The following is a 21,276-nucleotide window of genomic DNA, read 5'->3' as shown; positions in this document are numbered from 1 at the left end:
TCACATCAAATAAAAATCATTAATAAGATGCAAATTCATAGCGATAAAATAGATAATCTAACCATCATTGAGAAGATTCTTCGATCATTGACTCCAAAACTCAATTTTGTTGTGTGTTCAACAGAAAAATCTAAGAATATTTATTAACTCTTTATTAATAAATTGCAAAGTTGAATCAACAAGACAAGGAACATGCATTACAAGTTTCATTTAATAATTTTTACTCTACCTTATATAAAGGTGTCTAAGGAAGTACAAACAACGATAATCATAGATTTTTATATCATACTTTTAAAGAATCAATATTCTAGTTCTTTTATAATAATAATAATAAAAAGATTTAAAAACAATCATTCAACTTTTTATAAGCCTACGTCAATGAAATATGAACATTATATCAATGAACAAATTAAAAATTGAATGTTTAAAGTGTAACAAATATGATTATATCAATGATGGTATAAAATCTAATTTTATTGAAATAGAAGATAACACATTTTGTTTTTATGACCTGCTATAGGAATGAAAAAAAATCACCAAGATTTATGGTTCTTAGACAATGTCTATATCAATTACATGAGTGAAGATAAGTTAGTTTTCTTTAATTTAGTTGAATCTTATCAAAATTTTGAGGTTGTTGGGTTTCAATGCTGGCTTTACAAGCTTTACCTAAAAGCACTTTTAAATATATTTTTAAACTTAATTCAAGAGCTATTTCATGGTATTTTAAAAAACAATCAATCATGAAAGCTAATTTTTTGGCCTTGACTTCAAGTGTTTTTTTTTTTTGAGAAGTATATGGTTTCATTAAACGCCATAGCCTGGCGAGACAAAAAATTACAAAGCCTGCCGCATAAATTGGTTAAAGTGAGTTTATTTCCTATATTTTTTTTTTTTTGGTAACCCGGGGTGTCCGGGCCAGCTTACGCGCACCACGACTATTCCCCGGGCCCACTGAACATCCTGCAAGCCCAGTAGGCAGGTAAGGCACCGCGGGGGTGACAGGCTGGTACTCTTGAGGATCGAACCCAGGACCTTCGCAAAGACAAGCTTTGCTGTTGACCAATGGGCTAGACCCTCAAGTGTATATAAAGCGATATGATTTAAGAAAATTCTTGAAGAAAATAATTTTAAGAGACAAGATTCTACAATAATTTTTTGTAAGAAGAAGCTTTCGCGAGGGAGATAGGCCCAAGATCACTTAGCAATCTCAAAATACAAGATCTAAACCCTCGAGAAAGAAGAATGATTCGAGAGAGAGGCAATATGATTTAATTGAGAGGTCTTGCTATGCTTCAAACACTTCTGCCGATATCTCCAGGCAACTTGAATGTGGGTAGCAGCAAGGGCTCTCCAGTAGGGAGATTGATACCTGTCAGAAGGCAAAACAAAGTCAAGTGAAAGAGCTTGCTGTTTTAAGAGTGCATTTTGCAACCATTGATTTAATGTACCATATGTATCCCCTTCAAGTTTATGACTCATGTCCACAATCTGATATCCAACATCTAATTTGGATCCTGGATCCATGACAATGATACTGGAATGCATGAAAAATTTTATCTTGTTATTATCGTAAATAATATTCCCCTTTTTTTTTGTTGTAAATGTGTTGTTGGAATGAAATTATATGATTTGAAATTTTAATGGAATTGGAGTTTTTGTAATTTCTCAGGGGAATAAGATGAAAAACTTGAATAATAATTGAAATGCATTGTTTTCCTGCATGACCAAACTGGTATCCTCATTAAAGCATATGCTAAAAGCTATGAATTGGCATCGGAATAACCTTATGGCTCCTTGGACGAGCGGATTCCGCAGGTTTCTTGCAAAAAGGCTGGTGACTTGTTCAAGGTCTGCGGCACTGAGTGAAAATGCTTCTACATTTGTTAAGCATCTTACTGTCCTGCTGCTAATCAAACGCTGTCCAGAAATCTTGATTTTCCTTCCATCTGCACCAGGAAGCAAAATAAACCATGTTCATGCTCTTATGGTGTGACAGAAGCCATTGGATGTTTAGCTAGCAGGTAACTTAAACCAGTCAGTAATGAAGTGAAATAAGAATCAATGTATTGTTCAGAATAATAATATACCTTTGGACACTGAACTATGCTCAAGAAACCATGTGAGAAGTTCCTCACCACAAACATTCCCTTCAGATAAGGCTACCACCGTCCCATCATGTCCGATGCTTTCCAATTTTCCACGCACAATAAAAACCATCTTCTCAACCAGACCACCAACACAAAAAACTTCACTTCCCTTAATATATATTTTCTGTTTCAATTTCTCACAAACAGCATCTAAGACATGTTCATCCATCGGGCGAAAAATCCATACCTACAAAATGTTACAAGTAAATACATGATAATTCAAAATTCTCTTTGGTTGGAATGAGATTGGAGTTTGAATGCCACCTCACAGTCAAATTAAATTGTAAAATTATAAGCCCTAAGGATCAGAAGTAAAAAATGGGCACGCAATACGCAGCAAAGCAATTTTATTAGACCAAGATATTTGTATCTTACTTTCTTGACAAATTTGAAGAGGTGTCTTCTTATATCCCTCTGGAGGTCTTCAGGCAAATTCTCCAAAAGCATTTCTTCATTTACACCTCTAGTAGCAGCCCAATGGTACCGTCCAGCTTCTACCACTCTCCTACATGAGAGTAGTTTCAGTTGTTATTATAGATCTACGAAACATATTCCAAGGAATGCATTCATACATGGAAGTAAATCGTTAGAAGTGCACCACAAAAACAAAAGGATAGCAACATGCAAGTCATAATGAAAGAACATTCGCTAGGACACTGCTAAATGGTTCGAACGAATAAATGTCATGAATCCCATTTCATTTGAGTAAGGTTGTATGTACATAAACAAGGGTTTTGATTTGAGTTTGGCGACACTATACAAAGGAGTTGAATGATAGAGTTTTGATGCTTACGTTTTAGTTTTAATTGTCCTGTGCATAATTTATCTAAGCTATCTATTAACTACGTATTTAGTATTGTGATGCATATTGTTTTTCAAAACTGTTTTTGGTTTATATATATATAACCTAGTTTCCTACAGGCTTAGAAAAATTCTTTTAGAGATAAAATGATAGTTCCATCATAAAGTAATATAAATCACTTGTGTGCTATAATCTAAGCCCACATGAAAGATTATAATCACATGTTGATTTATTTGTTTGGATTAATTTACATGGGTGGATACTCCATGTTTAGCTTCTTTGCATACTTAAGTAAGCTTGTTATTTATTTGCAATTGTTCAAACTTTATTCGTTACAAATTTTGATTCCTCCAATGTTCTAGTAAGAAATCTATATATGGGCTAAACAAACCTCCCCTCAATGGTATTTAAAATTTCATAATGTCATTTTTTTATTTGATTATACAAAGAATATCATGGATCAATGTATTTACCATAAGGTTAGTGGGAGTAAAATAATTTTCTTAGTCCTATATATAGATGATATTCTACTTGCTTCAAGTGATTTAAGTTATAAGATTAAACAATTTCTCTTGATACAATTTGAAATGAAAATATACAGGAAAAACTTCTTATATCATAGGCATAAAGCTTGAGAAAGACAAATCCCGATGGACATTAGGAGTGTCTCAATAAGCCTATATCAATAAAGTTTTAGAAAAATTTCATATGAAAGTTACAGAGAGAAATCTTAATAAGGCTATTGTCAAAGGTGACAAGTTCAGATTGAATCAAATCCAAGAAATGATATGGAGAGGGAACAAATAAAGTACATTCCATATGCTTTCGCAATTGGAAGTTTAATCTATGTTAGGTTTGTATAAGACCTGACATTGCATATGTAGTTGGAATGGTGGATAGACATCAAAGTAACCCAAGTTTGGATCATTAGATAGCTAAAAAAAAATATCATGTGATACCTTCAAGGTACTAAGGACTACAAGCTTATATATAAGTGATTCATCTAGAAGTGATTGGATATTCAAATTTTGACTTTGTTGGCTACCTTGACTCAAGAAAGTCGACATTAAAAAGCCTTCTTATTAGTTGGAGGGGCCATTTCTTGAAGAAGTGCAAAATAATCTTTGGTTGCTACTTCTATCACTAAGGCAGAGTTTGTATCCTGCTTCAAAATGAAATCACAAGCTATATGGTTTAGATGTTTTATTTTGAGGCTTAAAGTTGTTGAAACAATTCCCAAGCCGTTGAAGATTTATTGCATAGTTCTGCTGCAATGTTTTTGGCCAAGAATAATAAAAGCGAAAGTCATAGTGAGCACATTGACATTGAGTATCTAGCTATTCAAAAACATGTTAAAGCAAACAAAGTGATTGTTGAACACATCAATACTAGATTGATGATTGCTAATCTATTCACAAAAAGGTTCATCACCTATTTCTTATAAGGGGAATGTTGAGCATACAAGATTTAGTTCTATCATGTAGTCCTTATACAATTAAGATACTTCGTGTTTGTGCCATATTTTATCGATTTTAAAATCTCCATTAATTTTATATTTGTCTTGTCTTATTTGGTTATACACATGAAGTTTAGAGAATGACAATGCATATTTGAATGTTATTTGTGACTCTGAATGAATATTTGAAAGTTCAATCATAAAGATACATATAACTTATGGTTTTCATTCAAAAAAGAGTTACATTGTAATACATGGAAGGTAACACCTGCTCTAAGAGACTTATCATTACGATTCACTCCATTTAAACTATTTTGCTTGGATACAAAGGATATAGTATCCATGGGAAGAATTTTAAGGATATACCAGCATTGAATCGACACATATTAAATGCTAAATAAGCCAAGTTGAGGAATGTTAGTTACATTTTAATTTTAAATGAAAATGCTATTTATGTGGCCCATTATTCAATTCATATTTAGATAATAAACTAGATGTGGGCTCGCACTACGTTGTAGGGCTTTATTATCTTTTTTTTCATAAATAAACATGTTTAGGTGTCGTAAGTGTATTTTAAAGAAAGAAGAAAAATCTACAACTCGGGTTATAGCGTTGACTGGTCAAATAAGCTAGTTTCATTTTAATTAGATAAAAAATAGACAACAATAGCAAACTGACAAAAAAAAAATGATCATGATAACATAGGAAAAAAAACCTTTTTCCAATAGGAGAAAAATGATATAGTTTAGTTTTCATCTAATTAAATATGGAAGGGTGAAATTGGATTAAAAAAAAACAAATCAACTTGAATCAATCCGAGTTAGCATGATAAACATGTAACTAGGATAATATATATGAGCCAACCCGGGTGAATCCACCAATCCACAACCCAGGTCTTGAGATCGAGATCCCAATAGAAAAAAACAAAACAAAAACCATAAAGTCATATATATATATATATATATATATATATATATATATATATATATGTATATAATGTCAAACGATGAAATAGAAAAAGAAAACAAGTAAAAAACAAAAACAAAAATGTCAACTAGTGTTAACTTTTTAAACTTATAACCCGAGTCATTAGACTGAAAGTATCATACATAGAAAAATCTCGAAGTCCAATCCACATCAAATCAAACATTGAGGTGTTAAATCAGAAAAACAAATCAATTATACAAAAGGATCCTAAACAAAAAATAACAATTAAAAAAATCAGGATAAAAATCAAAACAAAAAACAGATTAGAGGGCAACTAAATTTTTTTTTATTCAGGGGTGAAATTAAAAAGAAAAATAACTATGACAAAAGGACAAGGAAAATCAAAATAATGAAAACCAAATTGAAAAAAAAAATACAATAAATTTGAATTGAATGATGAAATTAAAAACCAAAAAAAATTGTACAAAAGGATCAAGAAAAACACCCTTAATATTTAATGTTTACTAAAAGTTCAAATTGGCATTGCTCTACTTCATAATAACAAAAAAAAAAAAAGGGAAAGACTAAAAAACCCATGAAAGCAAACTTTAAAATTTTTGCTTCTAAGAGTAAAATTATCATTTTACTATATTTTAAAAAGTAAAAAGACAAGAAAACCTTTAATGCTAGCTTCAAAAATTATCTTAAAGGGAAATGTAGTCATCTCATTGTGCTTTAAAAAAGAAAATTACACTATTGTAATGAATAGTGAAATGTATATATGTGCCCACTGAAAGTCCCTTCAGCTTTAGCTTTTTTTGTATAAATAAATTATATTCCGCACATTAGTTATTTTTCCTGAAAAGTTATGTAGTGAAAGGTTGTATAATTTCCGTCAGTTATAAAACACATCTTCTTTTGATGAGAAAAGAAGCCTTCAGAAAATATAAAACATGAATTTATTTATTTTTTACATAAAAAAAGGATCTCCGGTCTAACAAAAAAAATTTATGTGATCTTTTTTTCAAAGTGAATGGATTAAGGTCATTAATGGACTAGACAAGGATTTACCAATATCTTTTCAATAGTTTAATATTTGTACTTTCTGATAATTGATGGTATTGCTAACAAGTTTCACTCATTGTGCACTTTGAACAGTACAACCTTGCAACCCACAAGTGGATGACCAAATCTAAGAGCCAAACCACAAAGAAGAGCTCATCAATTCAAGGTCCCTAGTCAATTGCATACTTATATATGGGTTAGAAAATGAAAGTGATAGTATTCAAACCAGAGATGTCATCTTCTCCTAGTTAACTCCTTACCACTTGATTATTGCTAGTTGAGTTACTAACTTACTTGCAATATAGCTTTGAAATTGTATTGAATTACATTAAATTTCAACACTAATCCTTCAAGTCAAGAATATATGATAGAAGTGTGTTTGTGTTATGGAGAGCCAAAGAGAGGATTACAAAAATAGAAAAAAAAAAAAAATATATATATAGAGAGAGAGATGAGAAGTTAAAATTAATAGCACACCTTCTTAGTTCTACCGGCAAGCGTCGATGTCTCATCCACTTATCAACATCGCGTTGCCTTAGTGACATTTCTGCCCTCCTAGAAGGGAAAATGATAAATAGTTGTCAAGTAATGATTTGTCAAACAAATGACATGCTAGTCTACTTGCAAATAACAAATTAGGAATCAAAAACTAAATGGTTAACATGAATTGCATCATAATGGCACCATATCAAAAGTTACAAGCAGTTTTACAACATTTTCTTCTCAAGGTGCAATCATAATAGCCTTTTGATCTCATTTCTCGCATATCACTTCCATCTTCGAAGATTTAAATTAAAATATTGAACTCACATTCATGAAGATTAATTGTGTTGAGTACTCAATTGGTGTAAGCCTATTCTTTAATTGATTCAACAACTGAACTGAATGCGATGTGATATCGAGGAGAAGCCTACTAGAATATGATATTGAAAAAACGAGGACTGCAAGTACTTACAAGTATATTTTTCACTGAAACTATAGCGATTATCAACATATCATAATTGGCATTAGGCATGAATAACAATACGTGTTATAAATGTGTCTAGGTATGCAGCAATTCTATCCATTTTTGCTCCATCCTATAATTGACTTATGGTATAAGGTGACCATACCATGCACTCTCAAGAGTATCTAAACAAAATTTCGTTTTTGCTGATAGATTATATTTTTCAAAGTCTCTTGTTAATATAGTAGACTTTGCGTCAAATTCTTTACTGAGTGTAAGAATTCAAGCTTGGTGAAGTTATTTTGGTATTGGTTAATTGCACTACCTCAAGTTATTTTCTCTCTTTTTTTTTTAAAGGACAAAAAAAAAAGTCCATGACGACCATCATTGTATAAGATGCATCTAAAACCCATGAATGAGTTTGAAGAAGAGAGTAATGAGAAAATATCTTTAAATCTTAACCTAGGATAATCTTTAACCCACAAGCTATAAATTTCTTCCTCACTAAAAGCACCATTTAACACTCATTTTGACCCAGACCATCCATGCTTGCAAATAAGAACACTATTGAAATGGATTCACAAGAATAAAGATTTCACCAACAACATTCAACCCCCCCCCCGACACCCAAAAATAAAAAAAAAAAAAAAAAAAAACTACATCCCAACAAAGGGCTTTTTCAAGATATTGAAGAAGAAAATTTCAACAATAAATCATACCTCCTACCGAGAGCCTGAAGAAAGTTCTGCATATTTCCTATGAGAAAAGCAAAGAGCAAGAGGCCAATTCCAATTATCGCCATGGTAAAGAGGATTTCCTCAAAGTCATAACTCGGTGTTTGGTTTCCAGCAAGAGTGCTAATTTGCTTCACAAAATAATAATAAAATATAGGATTATGTTAACAAGAAATATAGAGTACTAGTTTACTTCTATATTACGGGTAGAACTAAAAAAAAAAACATCCAAGCTATTGACATTGCTATGAAACCTAATCTAACAAGTCAAACTTCCAAACTCCTGACTCGAGTCCATGCTAGGTCTAGGCTTCCAATTAATCATGTGGGAGTTGCAACCCAGTCGACTTGACAAATTTAAAGAAAAAAAAACCATGGGACAAAAAAATAACATAAAAATAAAGACTACACACACAAGTTTAAAGGCAACCTGAAAAACTAGTAAAAAGAAGTTTCACTTTAAAAAAAAAAAAAAAATTAAAGCTTAATTTTTTTTTCAACATTGAGATGATGATATATTATATCGATTCTGGTCAACCCGGGTTAACTAATCAAACTCGTGACCTGGATTGTGGATTCTAATGGGTTCAATAACATTTTTAAAAAACAAAAAAAATTAGGGTATGGGCTTTCCATGATTTATAGGAGGTGTGAGTTTTGCTAGGAACACAAGCCATGATATAAAAGCAAATTCACAAATCTTGCCAACAAGATTTTGTTGTTGCAGCCATGAACTTCATTTTTTTTTAATGATTTAAAGATGACAGTGAATGGATGATTGTTGATTTGAATTAAGAGTGGAATACTCAACAGCCCCAAATTCAGTAAAATTGAACAACCAGAAGAACAATTAGCAAGTCAACCATTAAAACTTTGATCCAATGGTAAATATTAACTAGATAAAATCAAAGGAATGTTTTCTGCAGTGATGCAGAAATTCTGTACAACATTAAGAGCCACAGTGAGACTAGGTTTGATAATAAGTGCACCAAAGTGATCAATTACCCATCAAACAAAAATTGGACAACGACTAAGTTATTACCTAAGAATAAAAGCATGAAGATTAAAGACAATATTCTTAGTAGCAATACCATCTTGGTAAACACAACTTCAAGTGGCAAGTTTGCACGCCTTACTTTAGAGAAAAATTCCAGTTAACTAATAATAGATGGAAGAAAATGAAAGAACGGTGTACAAAAGATGCCATTGATTACATACCTGGATTCCCCAAACTAATGAATATGTGTATCTGATGATGGTATTCTCCCCAGTGAGATTGACTGCATGGGCATAGATTCCATAAGAAAAACCATCCAACGTAAAACAAGCACTCGCATTAGCATTTTCTTTCCAGCTATGCCAGCTTGTATCAGACCAATGTTTCTCGTGTCCGCCACTATCTATAAACTTCATGCAGTCATTTTTATGACCAGAATTACGGCAGGCAAGATGAAGACATTGAATTAACCTCTGTTAAAACAGTAGGAGAATTGTTTGAGTACCATCACTGATGCATTGTAATATGAAACTAGTTTGTAGAATTCTCATAAATAACAAAAAGGAGAAAGCAAGCAATATGCCAAAGAAAACAAACTAAACATGCCAGTATAATACAAGAAGACAGCAAACAAACCATGCCAGGACAACATACGAAGATAAAATAAGTGTCGTACAAGTAAACCAAAAAATAACTAGGAGTTTGTTTTATTGACTTTGGGAGCACAAAAACTGCTCAATAGCTAAACCTACCATGTAGGAATTTTAAGAAATTCAGTCATTAAATAATTGCACACTGAAACACGCTGATATATGGGAAGGATATATGCAGATGAGTAAGGATACATGCTAGAAAATATATGAAACAAGTCTTAAAATCATTATAAAAAATAGACTTGAAATCTGAGCAATGACAGCAGCATGAGAAACTTGGAAGGAATGATGCTCAGGTCTTGATTTTGAAACTAGTTTAATATACTTTATTTGAAAATAATTATGATTTCATTATATTATAATTCAAATAAAAAACAGAATGATGAATTATTTCATTGCTTCAGAGGTTACAAACTTGAGATTGCATTATGACTTCACTTCTTTAATAGGAGAGGGTGAAACTAATGAAAAAAAGTATTCTTAACAGTTCATCCACTATGTTTCTCTAATAATGAAATCTGGAATAGTAACAATGTTTATAAAAGCTTTTGGATATACAAATGGCAAGAAAAATGTTAAAAAAATAAAGCTCTGCCAGCGTATTTAAGCACATAATGACTTCTACTCACCTGCAACCCAAAGAGATACCAACACAATCCAATGATGTGGCCAGACAACACAAAGGTGAAAAGATTTATAAAGAAGTTTGCCAAAGCCGTCTCAAATATGAAGCCATTTGGACCAATGAGAAGAGGAATAAACCTAAACAACCTTGGAATGTACTGGACAAGAATAACTGCCTGTAAAATATTCTTGGCAAAGTTTGCTCCAAAGGAATCCAATCCTTTTGGTAGGAGTAGTAAAAACAAAGTGATCTGCGCATGATTGCGAAGAATATGGTATCAGATGTAGGTTTAATATTTACGTTAGACACAAATAATCAAATAATAGAAAGATTACAAATAATATTAGACACAATTATCCAAATACAAGAAGATTACAGTTTATATTCTAAGCAATCACAAGTTATTTCATTTTCAGCATGTGACAAGAAATTCAGAATAATTAAAACTTCCATCTGTCTCCAGCTAGTCACTCTAGTCAACTGTAATTGTAAAGCGAAGGCTCACTGAACAAGGATTGTATTTTTCTTTTGAGGTATCCAATATTTGTTGTTGTTGTTTGGTAAATGGAATGGGGAGGACTTTAAGGATCTTTTCCTTTCAATTTAAAGCAACAGAGGCGAGATAGGATAACTTTTGGCCTCTGTACGGTGTACTGTTTTAAAGGCAGAAGGGTTGCGTCAAGTGTAGAAGCTCTCTTCACATAAATTTTCTAACCTTTTTCTTGTTAATTGCCAGTTAACTACGAATGCTTTCCTTAAATAATCACATTAAAGTTTGTCTAGTTCTACTCAAAACACTAGATGTTTATCAATAATGCAAACCATTTTCAAAGTAATTTCTTTCTATTCACATACAACAACGACAACGATAGATGCACGTATCTCCATATATGGAACCTGAGATGCATATGTATGACTGACAATGAGATTTGGAGAGTGTTCGGAAAATCACTATCATAGCATTGCTCATTACATATCATGCAATCAGATTCAGACTTGCTTGAACTAACTTGGGTATAAGGCCTAGAGACATCCTTGTGCTCGCAAGGATTGAAATTACATAATGACATGTAATTAATTTTCACATCCTCAACTAGGTTTAGAACACTGATAATTAGATGACTAACTATTCAAACACAAGAATATAGATGCAACATGTTGATTTTTAAGCAAATTTTAGAAGGTGGATAGTTACAATGCCTTAACAGCCTTTTCTTTTAAGCACCTCTCATAACATACTCGACACCAATCCCAGAAGAAGGATATGCTAGACAAAGAATAAATAACATACCTGTGGAAGTGGTAATACCATAAATAAATCAATAAAAAAAAATCCTCGGAGATAATGCTTGGCAATTTTTTTTGGATGGTCAACTAACTCTCCAGCACCAACCACTCTAGATTCAGGAGCTACATAAGCTAACCTAAACTGCAGAAAATAAATGAATAGAATATTAATGGATTAATAAGCTAGTTAAAATAGTTTTTGTACATGGTCAAAGCTGGGTTTTACAATAGCTCAAGACAAAGGCACTGGAATTTGACAATCATACTGAACTAATTAGAAGAACACAAATACAAGCTCATCATTTTTATTAGGAGTTTTTTTCTCCTAATTAAACCCAGCTTCGTACCTGAAGAAGTATGTTCAGTAAGAAGATGGCATCGGTCAAGCACCTTAAAAACACAACTGCTTTAATCATTTCCCAATTAATAACTATGCACTTTTCTTCCTGCACCGGGAAAAGAAAATCATGTAAAACCAAAAACAATACAGCATGAAGTAATGAACCGAGGAGAATATTATATAAGGTGCCTAAATAACAAAGCATTGAACCTGAAAATAGATAAAGTGTCTAAACAATATTATGAGAGTTCACCCTGAACAGTATGTGTGGAATCTGGGAGTTCTATATAATCCACATTAAATCACAAACAACCAAAGACCTTATCATGGAACTTCTCAGCAATAGAATATCCATGATTAGAACACAGTCAATTAAAAGCCCTAAAACATGGAATTTGAATGCAAAATTAGGATGTGAAGAAAAATCTCATATCCTTGTAGGAAAACAGAAATAAAAAAAAAAAAAATCTCTGCATAATACATGGCACAAACCTGCATAAAAGTTACTAAAAGCATGATTACTAAGCTATATGTAAATGCACAATCTATGAACTTCACAATTTTAATGCAACTCTAATTATAAATTCTGGAAATATAAACAAATCAACAACACCTGTTTCACCGACAGCAAGATGAAAAACAAGGGGTCAACAAAAATTGCCCCCAAGCAAGAAAGGACAAAAAATTTGTTCCACTCCTGAACAACTTTAGTATGAGGATTCATAACTCCAGGAATATAGGAGTTTATAGCATTATTGAATCTCCTTGCCCAACCTTTAGCATCTCCATAGAGAACACTATGAAACTGCAAAAAGCACAAAAAGTTGAATGAACACATTGAAGTAGGCCCATAAAATTATCATAATTGGTAATAACAAAGATATGGCAGCAATAATTATAAATAAAGCAATGATCGAGTAATGGTTCAACAGACTATAATATTACAAATGAGAATATAAGCCCATTCACAGGATACTGGATACAGTTTCCTACATGTGAAATTAGAAAAGATACACGATTCTCGAGTAGTTGGAATGTTTTTTACTAGATACGGTTTCTTACATGTAAAATTAGAAAAGATGCACGATTCTCATGCAGTTGGAATGTTTTTTTTTTTTTTGGTAGATATTGTTGATTATATTTTTACTTGAGCTCATGTAACTATGGAAAAATAAGAGTAAAGAGTGTGCACAACGTTTTTCACCAATGCTTTCTCCCACAAGGAAAACAGTCAAACACTGCTTCTTGATCTTGTTTGAAGCCAACCGACCCCTCCATAAAGTCCTTACAAACCAACTTGAAGAAAAAAATGGTTTGTCTAGTTTAACAAGTTAACAATGGCATAAGAAATTTAAACAAATCAAATTAGGGACTTTAGACATGAAAACCAATGATCAAATTTTGTCAATGCATCAATCCATTATCTTCACCATAAGCATATAAGCTGTCAAAATCTTTTTTTTAAAAAAAAAAAAACTGATTCTCTTAATCAATTATCATATTAGGTCCTCAAAAACATAATGAATCTACGACTTTGAAAAGTCAAAAAATGAACTAGTTTTTCTTCTTCCACCTCCAAATTCCTTCAACTTGAACACCAATTTCCCCCTACCATCATGTTGTAGTCCTCAAAACCAACAAACAGAGTGTCAAGATCCAACCTTAAGCTTTTATGAGTTCTTCTGTTGGAGAATTTAACTGATTGCTAGTGAGAGTTTTGGAAACGATCAATGAAAATGAGCATTCCAAAAGAAATTAAGAATTTAACAAGTTCCATAACAATAGGTTATATCAACAGAAGAACACTAACAAAAGAATTTACAATGATCACAAAGACAAAATATTCCAATTCCAATATTGAAAAGAGCATACAAAACTCAAAGCCCCAACTCCCTAACCAACAAATCATGTCCCATGTGAAACATCATTAATAGTTTCATTAACAGTTATGAGGTTCTGTACCCAAAAAGCATACGCAACTAGAGCCCATAAAAGTGCCTGCCCTCAGATAAATACACATATATTACTCCTACAACCAACACCTAACTATACAAACTAAAAGACACTCTTCAATATAACATTTTTTTTTCAACTGGATGGTTCAAAATAAGAGGAAACTGAGACATAATATCTGATGACATGTAACACTTTTTGACAATAAAGAATAACACAAACACTCCTTTGATCTGTACAGCCTCTATTACCACCACATACATACTGCAGACAAAACTAGTACCACCTTTTCCTTCTTGAAGACATCAAAACAATTATCATAATCCCATTCCTCCACTGCCGCTCTATCATCACCAACAAGAACAGCATCGAGTCCAGACCAATCACCATAACTACAACTTGTATTTCGACTTGTGAGATTCATGAATTCAAAATATTTCATCTTTTCACCAAGTACGACCAGTTTGCGAAAGCATGTCAATGAAATGAGAAGTCATTTGCAAGATTTTTATGTTTTATCCTACTAAGCAACTACTTGTCACTTTCAAGAACAAAGTACTTGTGCTTTTTCAGAAGCAAAATATTGTACCAAGATTATCAAAAAATTGCAGTCATATTGGATGAGCATAGTGAAATTTTTATGGATTAATGGTTCACTCTATCTTTATATAATAGGGTAATTCTCCAATTTGTCCTGGTACATCAAATCAAGTCAATTTTATCCTTGAAAATACATTAAATTTCTAATCTATCTTTTTGGCAAGTTTTTCAGACTAAACCATTGGAATTAATCACATGATCTGCACATAAAAGTCTTCTTGTAAGGGAATTTTGGAAATAAAAAATAATCATAAGCAAAATACGTGAATAATTTTGATAGTTTGGCCTAAAAATCTTGTTAGAAGGATGTATTAGAAACTTAATGTATATTCAAGTATTAAATAGACTCAATTAGAGATATAAGTATAAATTGTAGAATTTCTTTATTATACAAGGACAATTTGAGCGATTAATCCAGTTTTTAAATGCACAAAAAACTCCACTTCTATAAATAAAGCTAGCAAGCGCAGAAATAAAATTCATTTAAATGTTTCAGTACCCCCATTATTACAGTAGAAAGGTCCACGAAAAATATTACTAGGGTGTTCCAATCTCAGAAAATGAGCAATCAGCTATGTTGATGAGCTGTACTGACTAGGTCAATAATAACAAAGATCATCATGAAACCAAACTAGTGATGAGGAAAATCGTGGATATATGATAAAAATATCCAACCAAAGAAACCAGTATTTTTAACAAAATAGGCACTTAGAGCTGAAGTCTAAACCTGAATCCAAAGAGAAACTGGTTCCCCCAGTTCATATAATTGAGGGCAAAATGTAGCAGCAGTAAAAATCCAGAATAACATGGCAGAAATTCCAGGAGGTATAAGGTTTTTCATATTAGAACAAAAGTATACCTTGGAATCAAATATACTAGAAGTTTTTGCATCTCTTTGCTGTGAAGCTGTAGAATGGTAATACAATGGGCATGTTGTGCAGTAAGGATCATTGCACATGCCTAGTTGCCCAGACCTCATTAAATGGGCATTTGTAGCAGTATAGTTGTCATCCCAGTCATTCTTATCCCTTCCATTAAGAGATGGATATTTTTCTGGCTTGGAATCCACCTTTTTGCGAGTTGTTACACCATGTCTTGCCAGAAACAAGTTTTCAGTGTTGCGGTTGATATATAATGGACCACTCATCTGTACCAGTGGAGCTTTTCTTGCACTACGCAGTGGACCAGTAAAGCCAACAATGTTGGTTTCAGAACCATAGGACTCCATGGAATCCAAAGGAATGAATGTTGATGCACTTTGAGTCCTGTAAAGAAATGGCCGAAATTGAGAATCCACATTTTCATCCACTGACTCTGGATGTGTGTCTGACAGCGTTGGAATATTATCTTTGTCATGTTTAGCCATTTCTTATTAATAGAACCTACACAAGGAAAGGAAAATGAATTCAATATTTAATACACATAAATGCGTGTGTAATTACAGAATGAAAATTCAATGAAGAATCACACTAAATTATTTTCATTAACAAGAACGGGTACCCAAAATGTGGGAGAAGAAAAATAAGAAATGCAGGTGAAACATCTCTTTCAGGCCCAATACATTACAGCAGAAGAATTCTAGTTAGCTTAGTTCCCATGCTTATAACCTTTAATGCTCACTGAATTCAAGCTCAAAAGGATACAATTAAGCAATCTAGTACTGACCAGATTTCAGTGGTTCTAGCTGCTAGTACTTGATGGATCAAAAACTGCCACAACGGAATCTACTTCTTAATGCAAATGTTAGCACTTTCTGTACTTGATGATTTATACCGACTAGCAACCTATCTTAAGATAGTGTTTGGTTACTTTTTAAAACAAAAAAGAACATGAACATAAATGTGTTTAGTTGACAAGATAGAGACAAAGACATAAAATAAAATAGTTCTTGTAATAATTTTGGAGTGAATTTTTGTACTTGAGACACAAAGAGAACATATCTTCAAAGACAATTTTTTTTATTTTTTATTCCTAAAATATCATTGTAAAAACCTTTCAATTTCAAAATTGTTTAACTAAGACATTTATAAATAAAAGTAGTTATTATCATAGTTTTAAAACTCAACTCGAGAGTTGACCTGGAGCAAAGCTTGAGTCATGAGTCCCAGGGTCAGCTCAGGTTGACCTGTGTTAATGTAAGGATAAAAGTAATTATTATCAAAGTTTAAAACCCAACTCAAGAAACGACCAGAGGCAAGGCCAAAGTCATGAGTTGAGAGGGTCAACTCGAGTTGACCCAAGTCAATGCATGAATAAAAATAATAATTATTATAGTTTTATAACTCGATTTGAAGATTAACCCAAGACAAGGCTCAAGTCAAAGTTCAGGAGGGTCAATCTGAGTTGACACGAGTCAACGTAAAATTAAAAGTGATTATCATCAAAGTTTTAAAATTTGACTCGAGGGTCGACCCGGGACAAGATCGAGTCATAGATCGCTAGAGTCAACCTAGGTCGACTTGGGTTAACATGTGAGTAAAAACAATTATCATTATAGTTTTAAAACTTGATTCAGGGGTTAGGCTGGGTCACGGGTCGCGAGGGTCAACCCAGGATGACCCGATTTAATGAATCAATAAAAATGGTTATTATCATAGTTTTAAAACTCAACTCGAGATTCAGCCCAAGACAAAGCTTAGATCACGTGCCATGAGAGTCAACTCGGGTTGACCCAAAAAAGAAATTTTAAAAAAATAATCAAATAAACCTCATTTTGGCAAAAAAACAATTAAAAAAAATCAACGGGTTTTTGACCCGTGTTTAATCTCGAGTCATGGGTCCACCCAAGTTTTTAACTGGGTAAGGTTGAGTCAATCCTTTCACTATTTTTTTTAAACCTAAACCAGTTCAAGTTTTGATCCACTTGTCAGGCAGTTTTAACTAGTGTTATTATAATATTATTAATTTCAATACTCAATATAAAATAGTGTGTAAACATATTAAGGATAAAATAGATTTGTTTTATATTTTATTTTATCTTGTTCACTATAATCAAAACAGTCACTCTATCTTTTACGCCACTATCATACATAATTTTATCTTCATCTTTTTTTTTCTTATCTTCTTTGTCTCTCTTATCTCCATCTTTTCTATCTTGTACAGTAACCCGTCACTACCTAAGAAAACACTTTCACCAATCGAGCCATTCAGTGATTATTTTTGTTCACAAATGTGTTCTGAACAAGCCATATTAATCTCATTATAAGGGCCAACCTTATTGACTAATTTTATACTCTCATTAAGTCACTCAATCTTGAGTCAACCAAGTGACAATCCTAATAATAATCTGCAGCTAATTACCCCTCAAATCCTGATTCACCAAGCACTTTACATAGATAGCTGATTCAATGTTGTGGAAAAACAACATTAGCCAAAAGAACTTCTAGAAGACTGTCTTTAGTTCTTACCCGTAAGACTAAGGAGTGGTGAGCTTCGAACTCAAAGACCCAGTTAAACATGGCATTACTAAGCAAAGCATAACACTTAACAAATTTATTAGCTAGCTTTACACAATGGTGCTTTTAGATAAACAGCTAATAACAAGAACAAGACTACCCAAATTTAACTTTGAAGAAGCAAAATCAACAACTTTGATACAGAGTCATTCAAGAACAGCAAAGGGTTATAGTAACTTTTTACGTTAAATTACTGAAATCCAGTTAAAAACTAAGCGGATAAAAACGAAAAAGAAATAAGAGGTTAAAAAAGACACAAACCTGCTGCTACTTGAAGCAAAGAAAACCCAGCTCTACAGACTTCCAAACAGCATCATCTGCTATGAGCAAAGGAATGCAAGCTCTAGAGAACAGTACAGAAGGAAGGAAGGAAGGAGGGAGGGAGGGAAGGAGTGTGTGCCCCGAGACTTTAATAAGAGAGTGAAGACTTGAAAGTCAGTCGCTTGCCTGGTGCCGTGTCAAAGGCGACAGAGGGGATGACTGTTGGCCCAATGGCTTGCTTTGGCAGTACATTTTACGTGGCACGAAAATACGGAGAAGAATTCAATTTACTTTCCCACCTTAACATGGCGACCAGTGCCTCCTTCTCCTCCAACAAAATAAAAGCGTGTTTGGTAGCGTAATTCAAATAATTTTTTTTGTGTTAAAATATATATTAACATATTAAAAAAATCTAAAAAATATAAATCATATTAAATTTTAATAAAAAAAAAAAAAACTTTTGAATTTTTTTAGAACACAATGTCAACCGCATTCCCAAACACTATCTAAAAAAAAGGTGTTAGTTAATTAGCTTTATGCGTGTGATTATTCAAAAATATGCGTGGATTGATCTGAATACTCATGTTAATAAAAAATTAAAAAATTAATTTTAAAAGGTATTTTAAGGGGTAAGTTTTAAGTTTTCTCTTTAATGATTATACTTTTAAATATTTTTATGATTATTAAAGACTTACATGATTGTTAATTTTAAAGCTTATAAAATTAATTAAGATATATCTACGAGTTGTTCGAAGTCCGAACACCTATATTAATTAAAAAATAATAATAATAATAATAATAAATAAAAAAAACCTTATTTTTAGTTTTAGTTGACTTTTTCAATAAATAATAATAATCAATCACGGTGGCGGGTCCTATATTCTCAAAGTCAAGCGTGATCCACGGGAGGGTTTTACGTTTCCCTCATTAGTCATTATTACCCCAAAACACTTTATCGGAGGAATGTGTAATGCTGGTTAGGTTTTTTTTTAAAGTTAAAAAAATATGCTAGGTGTTGTTAGTGGTTTAAAAAAAAAAAAATTAAAATCTTGGTTATTAATTCCACTAAGATTAATAAGCTCTAATATGATTAAAAAAACTTTAATGATAAATAAAATGAACAAAATAAAATAAATGACAATGATTAACTGCAAAAAATAAATGATTTCTAATATTATAAAAACATATCATTTTAATATTTTTAAAAGATCTATATAAACTTATCTAAGAATAAAGAAAAAAATTAAATTAGAATAATATAACCTCATAGAAAATAAAGGAGAAAAGAATGAAAAGCTCAATTACTAGTAAATCAAATATTGAAAACAAAAAATATTAATTTAAAAAAAAAAGATAAAAAAACAATTTGAGTACACTCGAGTCAATCTGTCAAATCCACAACTTGATCATATCAAGATAACACTACATAAGACAAATTAAAGAAAACTTGAAACTCAATTCTCAAATCAACTAAATGTTGAATGAAAAGGAAAAAATAATAATTTAGAAAAACACAATGAAAAAAAAAAAAAAACTTGAGTTAACTCAGGTTAAACATGTGAAACCCAATCTTAACAAACCTATTTTTTTTAAATGAAACTAAAATAAAATAAAAAAACAATTGTAAAAAAAGACTTAAAAAATTAAAATTAAAAATAATCATGACCAAATTTGATATAAAAATAAAATAAGACAAAAATGCTAAGGGATGAAATTGAAAAAAAAATCAATTAAAAATGATGTAAAATAAAACAAATAACAATAAAAAGAATGAGTATCAAATTTAATATAAAAATTAAATGAAACCAAACACTAAGGGTGAAATTAAAAAAAAATCAATTAAAAATAATCTAAAATAAAACAAATAACAATAAAAAGAATAACGATCAAATTTGATATAAAAATTAAATGAAACCAAACACTAAGGGGTGAAATTGAAAAAAAATCAATTAAAAATTGATTTAAAAATAAATAGAAATCAATAAAATAAAGACTAAATTTGATACAAAAACAAATGACATGGCACTTTTTAATTTTGATAGGTCTAGCTCAAATCTTGAGGAAATGAAAAAGAAAAGAGGTAGAAAAAGAAAAAAGAGTCATCAGAGCATCATTGCCACTTTTCCACCGCCACATCAGAAAGAGCTCAACGTGTCACTTCCAACATCATCGTGGAAGTAAGTGTTTGGCCTTCAACGATCCACTTTAACCGGGAGACTCCTCACTTGTTGCTTGAATGTGGTGTTGTTCTCCTACTCACTAGCGCGCGTTACACGCGTCAGCCTATTTTTCTTCACATTTACCTCAGTTCCCATATTTGTAATAGCCCAAATTTATCTGAAATAAAGTCACATATTCATGTTTATTCACACCGATTTTATTTATATAAACAAAAACTATCAAAATTTTAGCAAACTTTACTCTATACCGGAAAGTCCTAAGTTATCAATTATTTTCCAATTCACTTCTATACACAATCTCAATCCTAATCCAATCATCCTGGATCTCCTCACACATCAATGATGCTCGTTATTTTAACCAAGCATTAGGGGTGTTCACGGTACGGTTCGGTTTAAACTCAAAAAACCAACCGAACAGAATTACATTAATTGTGTTAAATATTAACCGAACCGGACCGAAAACCAGTTTAAACCGGACTAGATTGGTGCGGTTTAATGCTTTTTTTTTGGCAAAAAACCGAGAAACCTAATCCCATCATCCAGATTTTTCATATAGCAAGGAGAAAACACAGGCATAGAAAAAAGATGGATTTTACATCACCTTTTGCATGAAAGGCACAGAAATTCAAGACAGAATCTTTCTTGATGGAGCTAGATGAAGGATAATTATCTTTAATATCCAAAACAATTCCTCCATGGTTTCCATTGCTATTAGTCCCATCGATCTCAACCATTATCATAAATGCTTACCACAAGAAAGACAACTACGAAGGAAAAGGGAGGAAAGATAAAAACAAGAAAAAAATACAAGAAGTGACAAAAATGTGCAAAGATATTGTCTTTGA

The 21,276-nt window shown here is 31.9% G+C and overlaps 1 protein-coding gene across 2 annotated transcripts; it reads right to left on the bottom strand.

Moving 5' to 3' along the window:
* Nucleotides 1-1,078: 1,078 nt before the first annotated feature.
* LOC118050937 (probable cyclic nucleotide-gated ion channel 20, chloroplastic) lies at nt 1,079-18,496 on the bottom strand. Of its 2 annotated transcripts, XM_073404749.1 has the most exons (14): nt 18,252-18,496; nt 16,614-16,660; nt 15,395-15,917; nt 12,596-12,787; nt 11,990-12,088; nt 11,647-11,784; nt 10,360-10,605; nt 9,299-9,550; nt 8,066-8,211; nt 6,878-6,955; nt 2,526-2,655; nt 2,091-2,337; nt 1,787-1,949; nt 1,079-1,372 (listed from the first exon to the last, which is right to left on the bottom strand). In XM_073404749.1, the coding sequence occupies exons 3-14, from the start codon at nt 15,899-15,901 to the stop codon at nt 1,225-1,227; spliced, it is 2,346 nt and encodes a 781-aa protein (XP_073260850.1). In that variant the 5' UTR covers nt 15,902-15,917; nt 16,614-16,660; nt 18,252-18,496; the 3' UTR covers nt 1,079-1,224. The 2 variants fall into 2 exon arrangements, with proteins under 2 accessions (XP_073260850.1, XP_034917297.1); XM_035061406.2 differs by lacking the exon at nt 16,614-16,660 and having other exon boundaries at nt 18,252-18,495.
* Nucleotides 18,497-21,276: the final 2,780 nt, after the last annotated feature.

The sequence above is a fragment of the Populus alba genome, chromosome 15 (genome assembly GCF_005239225.2).
Source record: "Populus alba chromosome 15, ASM523922v2, whole genome shotgun sequence".
Lineage (NCBI taxonomy): Eukaryota > Viridiplantae > Streptophyta > Magnoliopsida > Malpighiales > Salicaceae > Populus > Populus alba.
The sequence above is the reverse complement of the archived record's forward strand: the minus strand, read 5'-3'. Positions and strand labels throughout refer to the sequence as shown.

Excerpts from the sequence above, each read along its gene's own strand:
- LOC118050937 (XM_073404749.1), bottom strand. The coding sequence starts at position 15,901 with ATGGCTAAACATGACAAAGATAATATTCCAACGCTGTCAGACACACAT. Across the intron at positions 12,788-15,394 it reads CTAGTATATTTGATTCCAAG|TTTCATAGTGTTCTCTATGG; the intron begins GTATACTTTTGT and ends TGCTTTTTGCAG. Across the intron at positions 8,212-9,298 it reads CATTAGTTTGGGGAATCCAG|CAAATTAGCACTCTTGCTGG; the intron begins GTATGTAATCAA and ends TATTTTGTGAAG.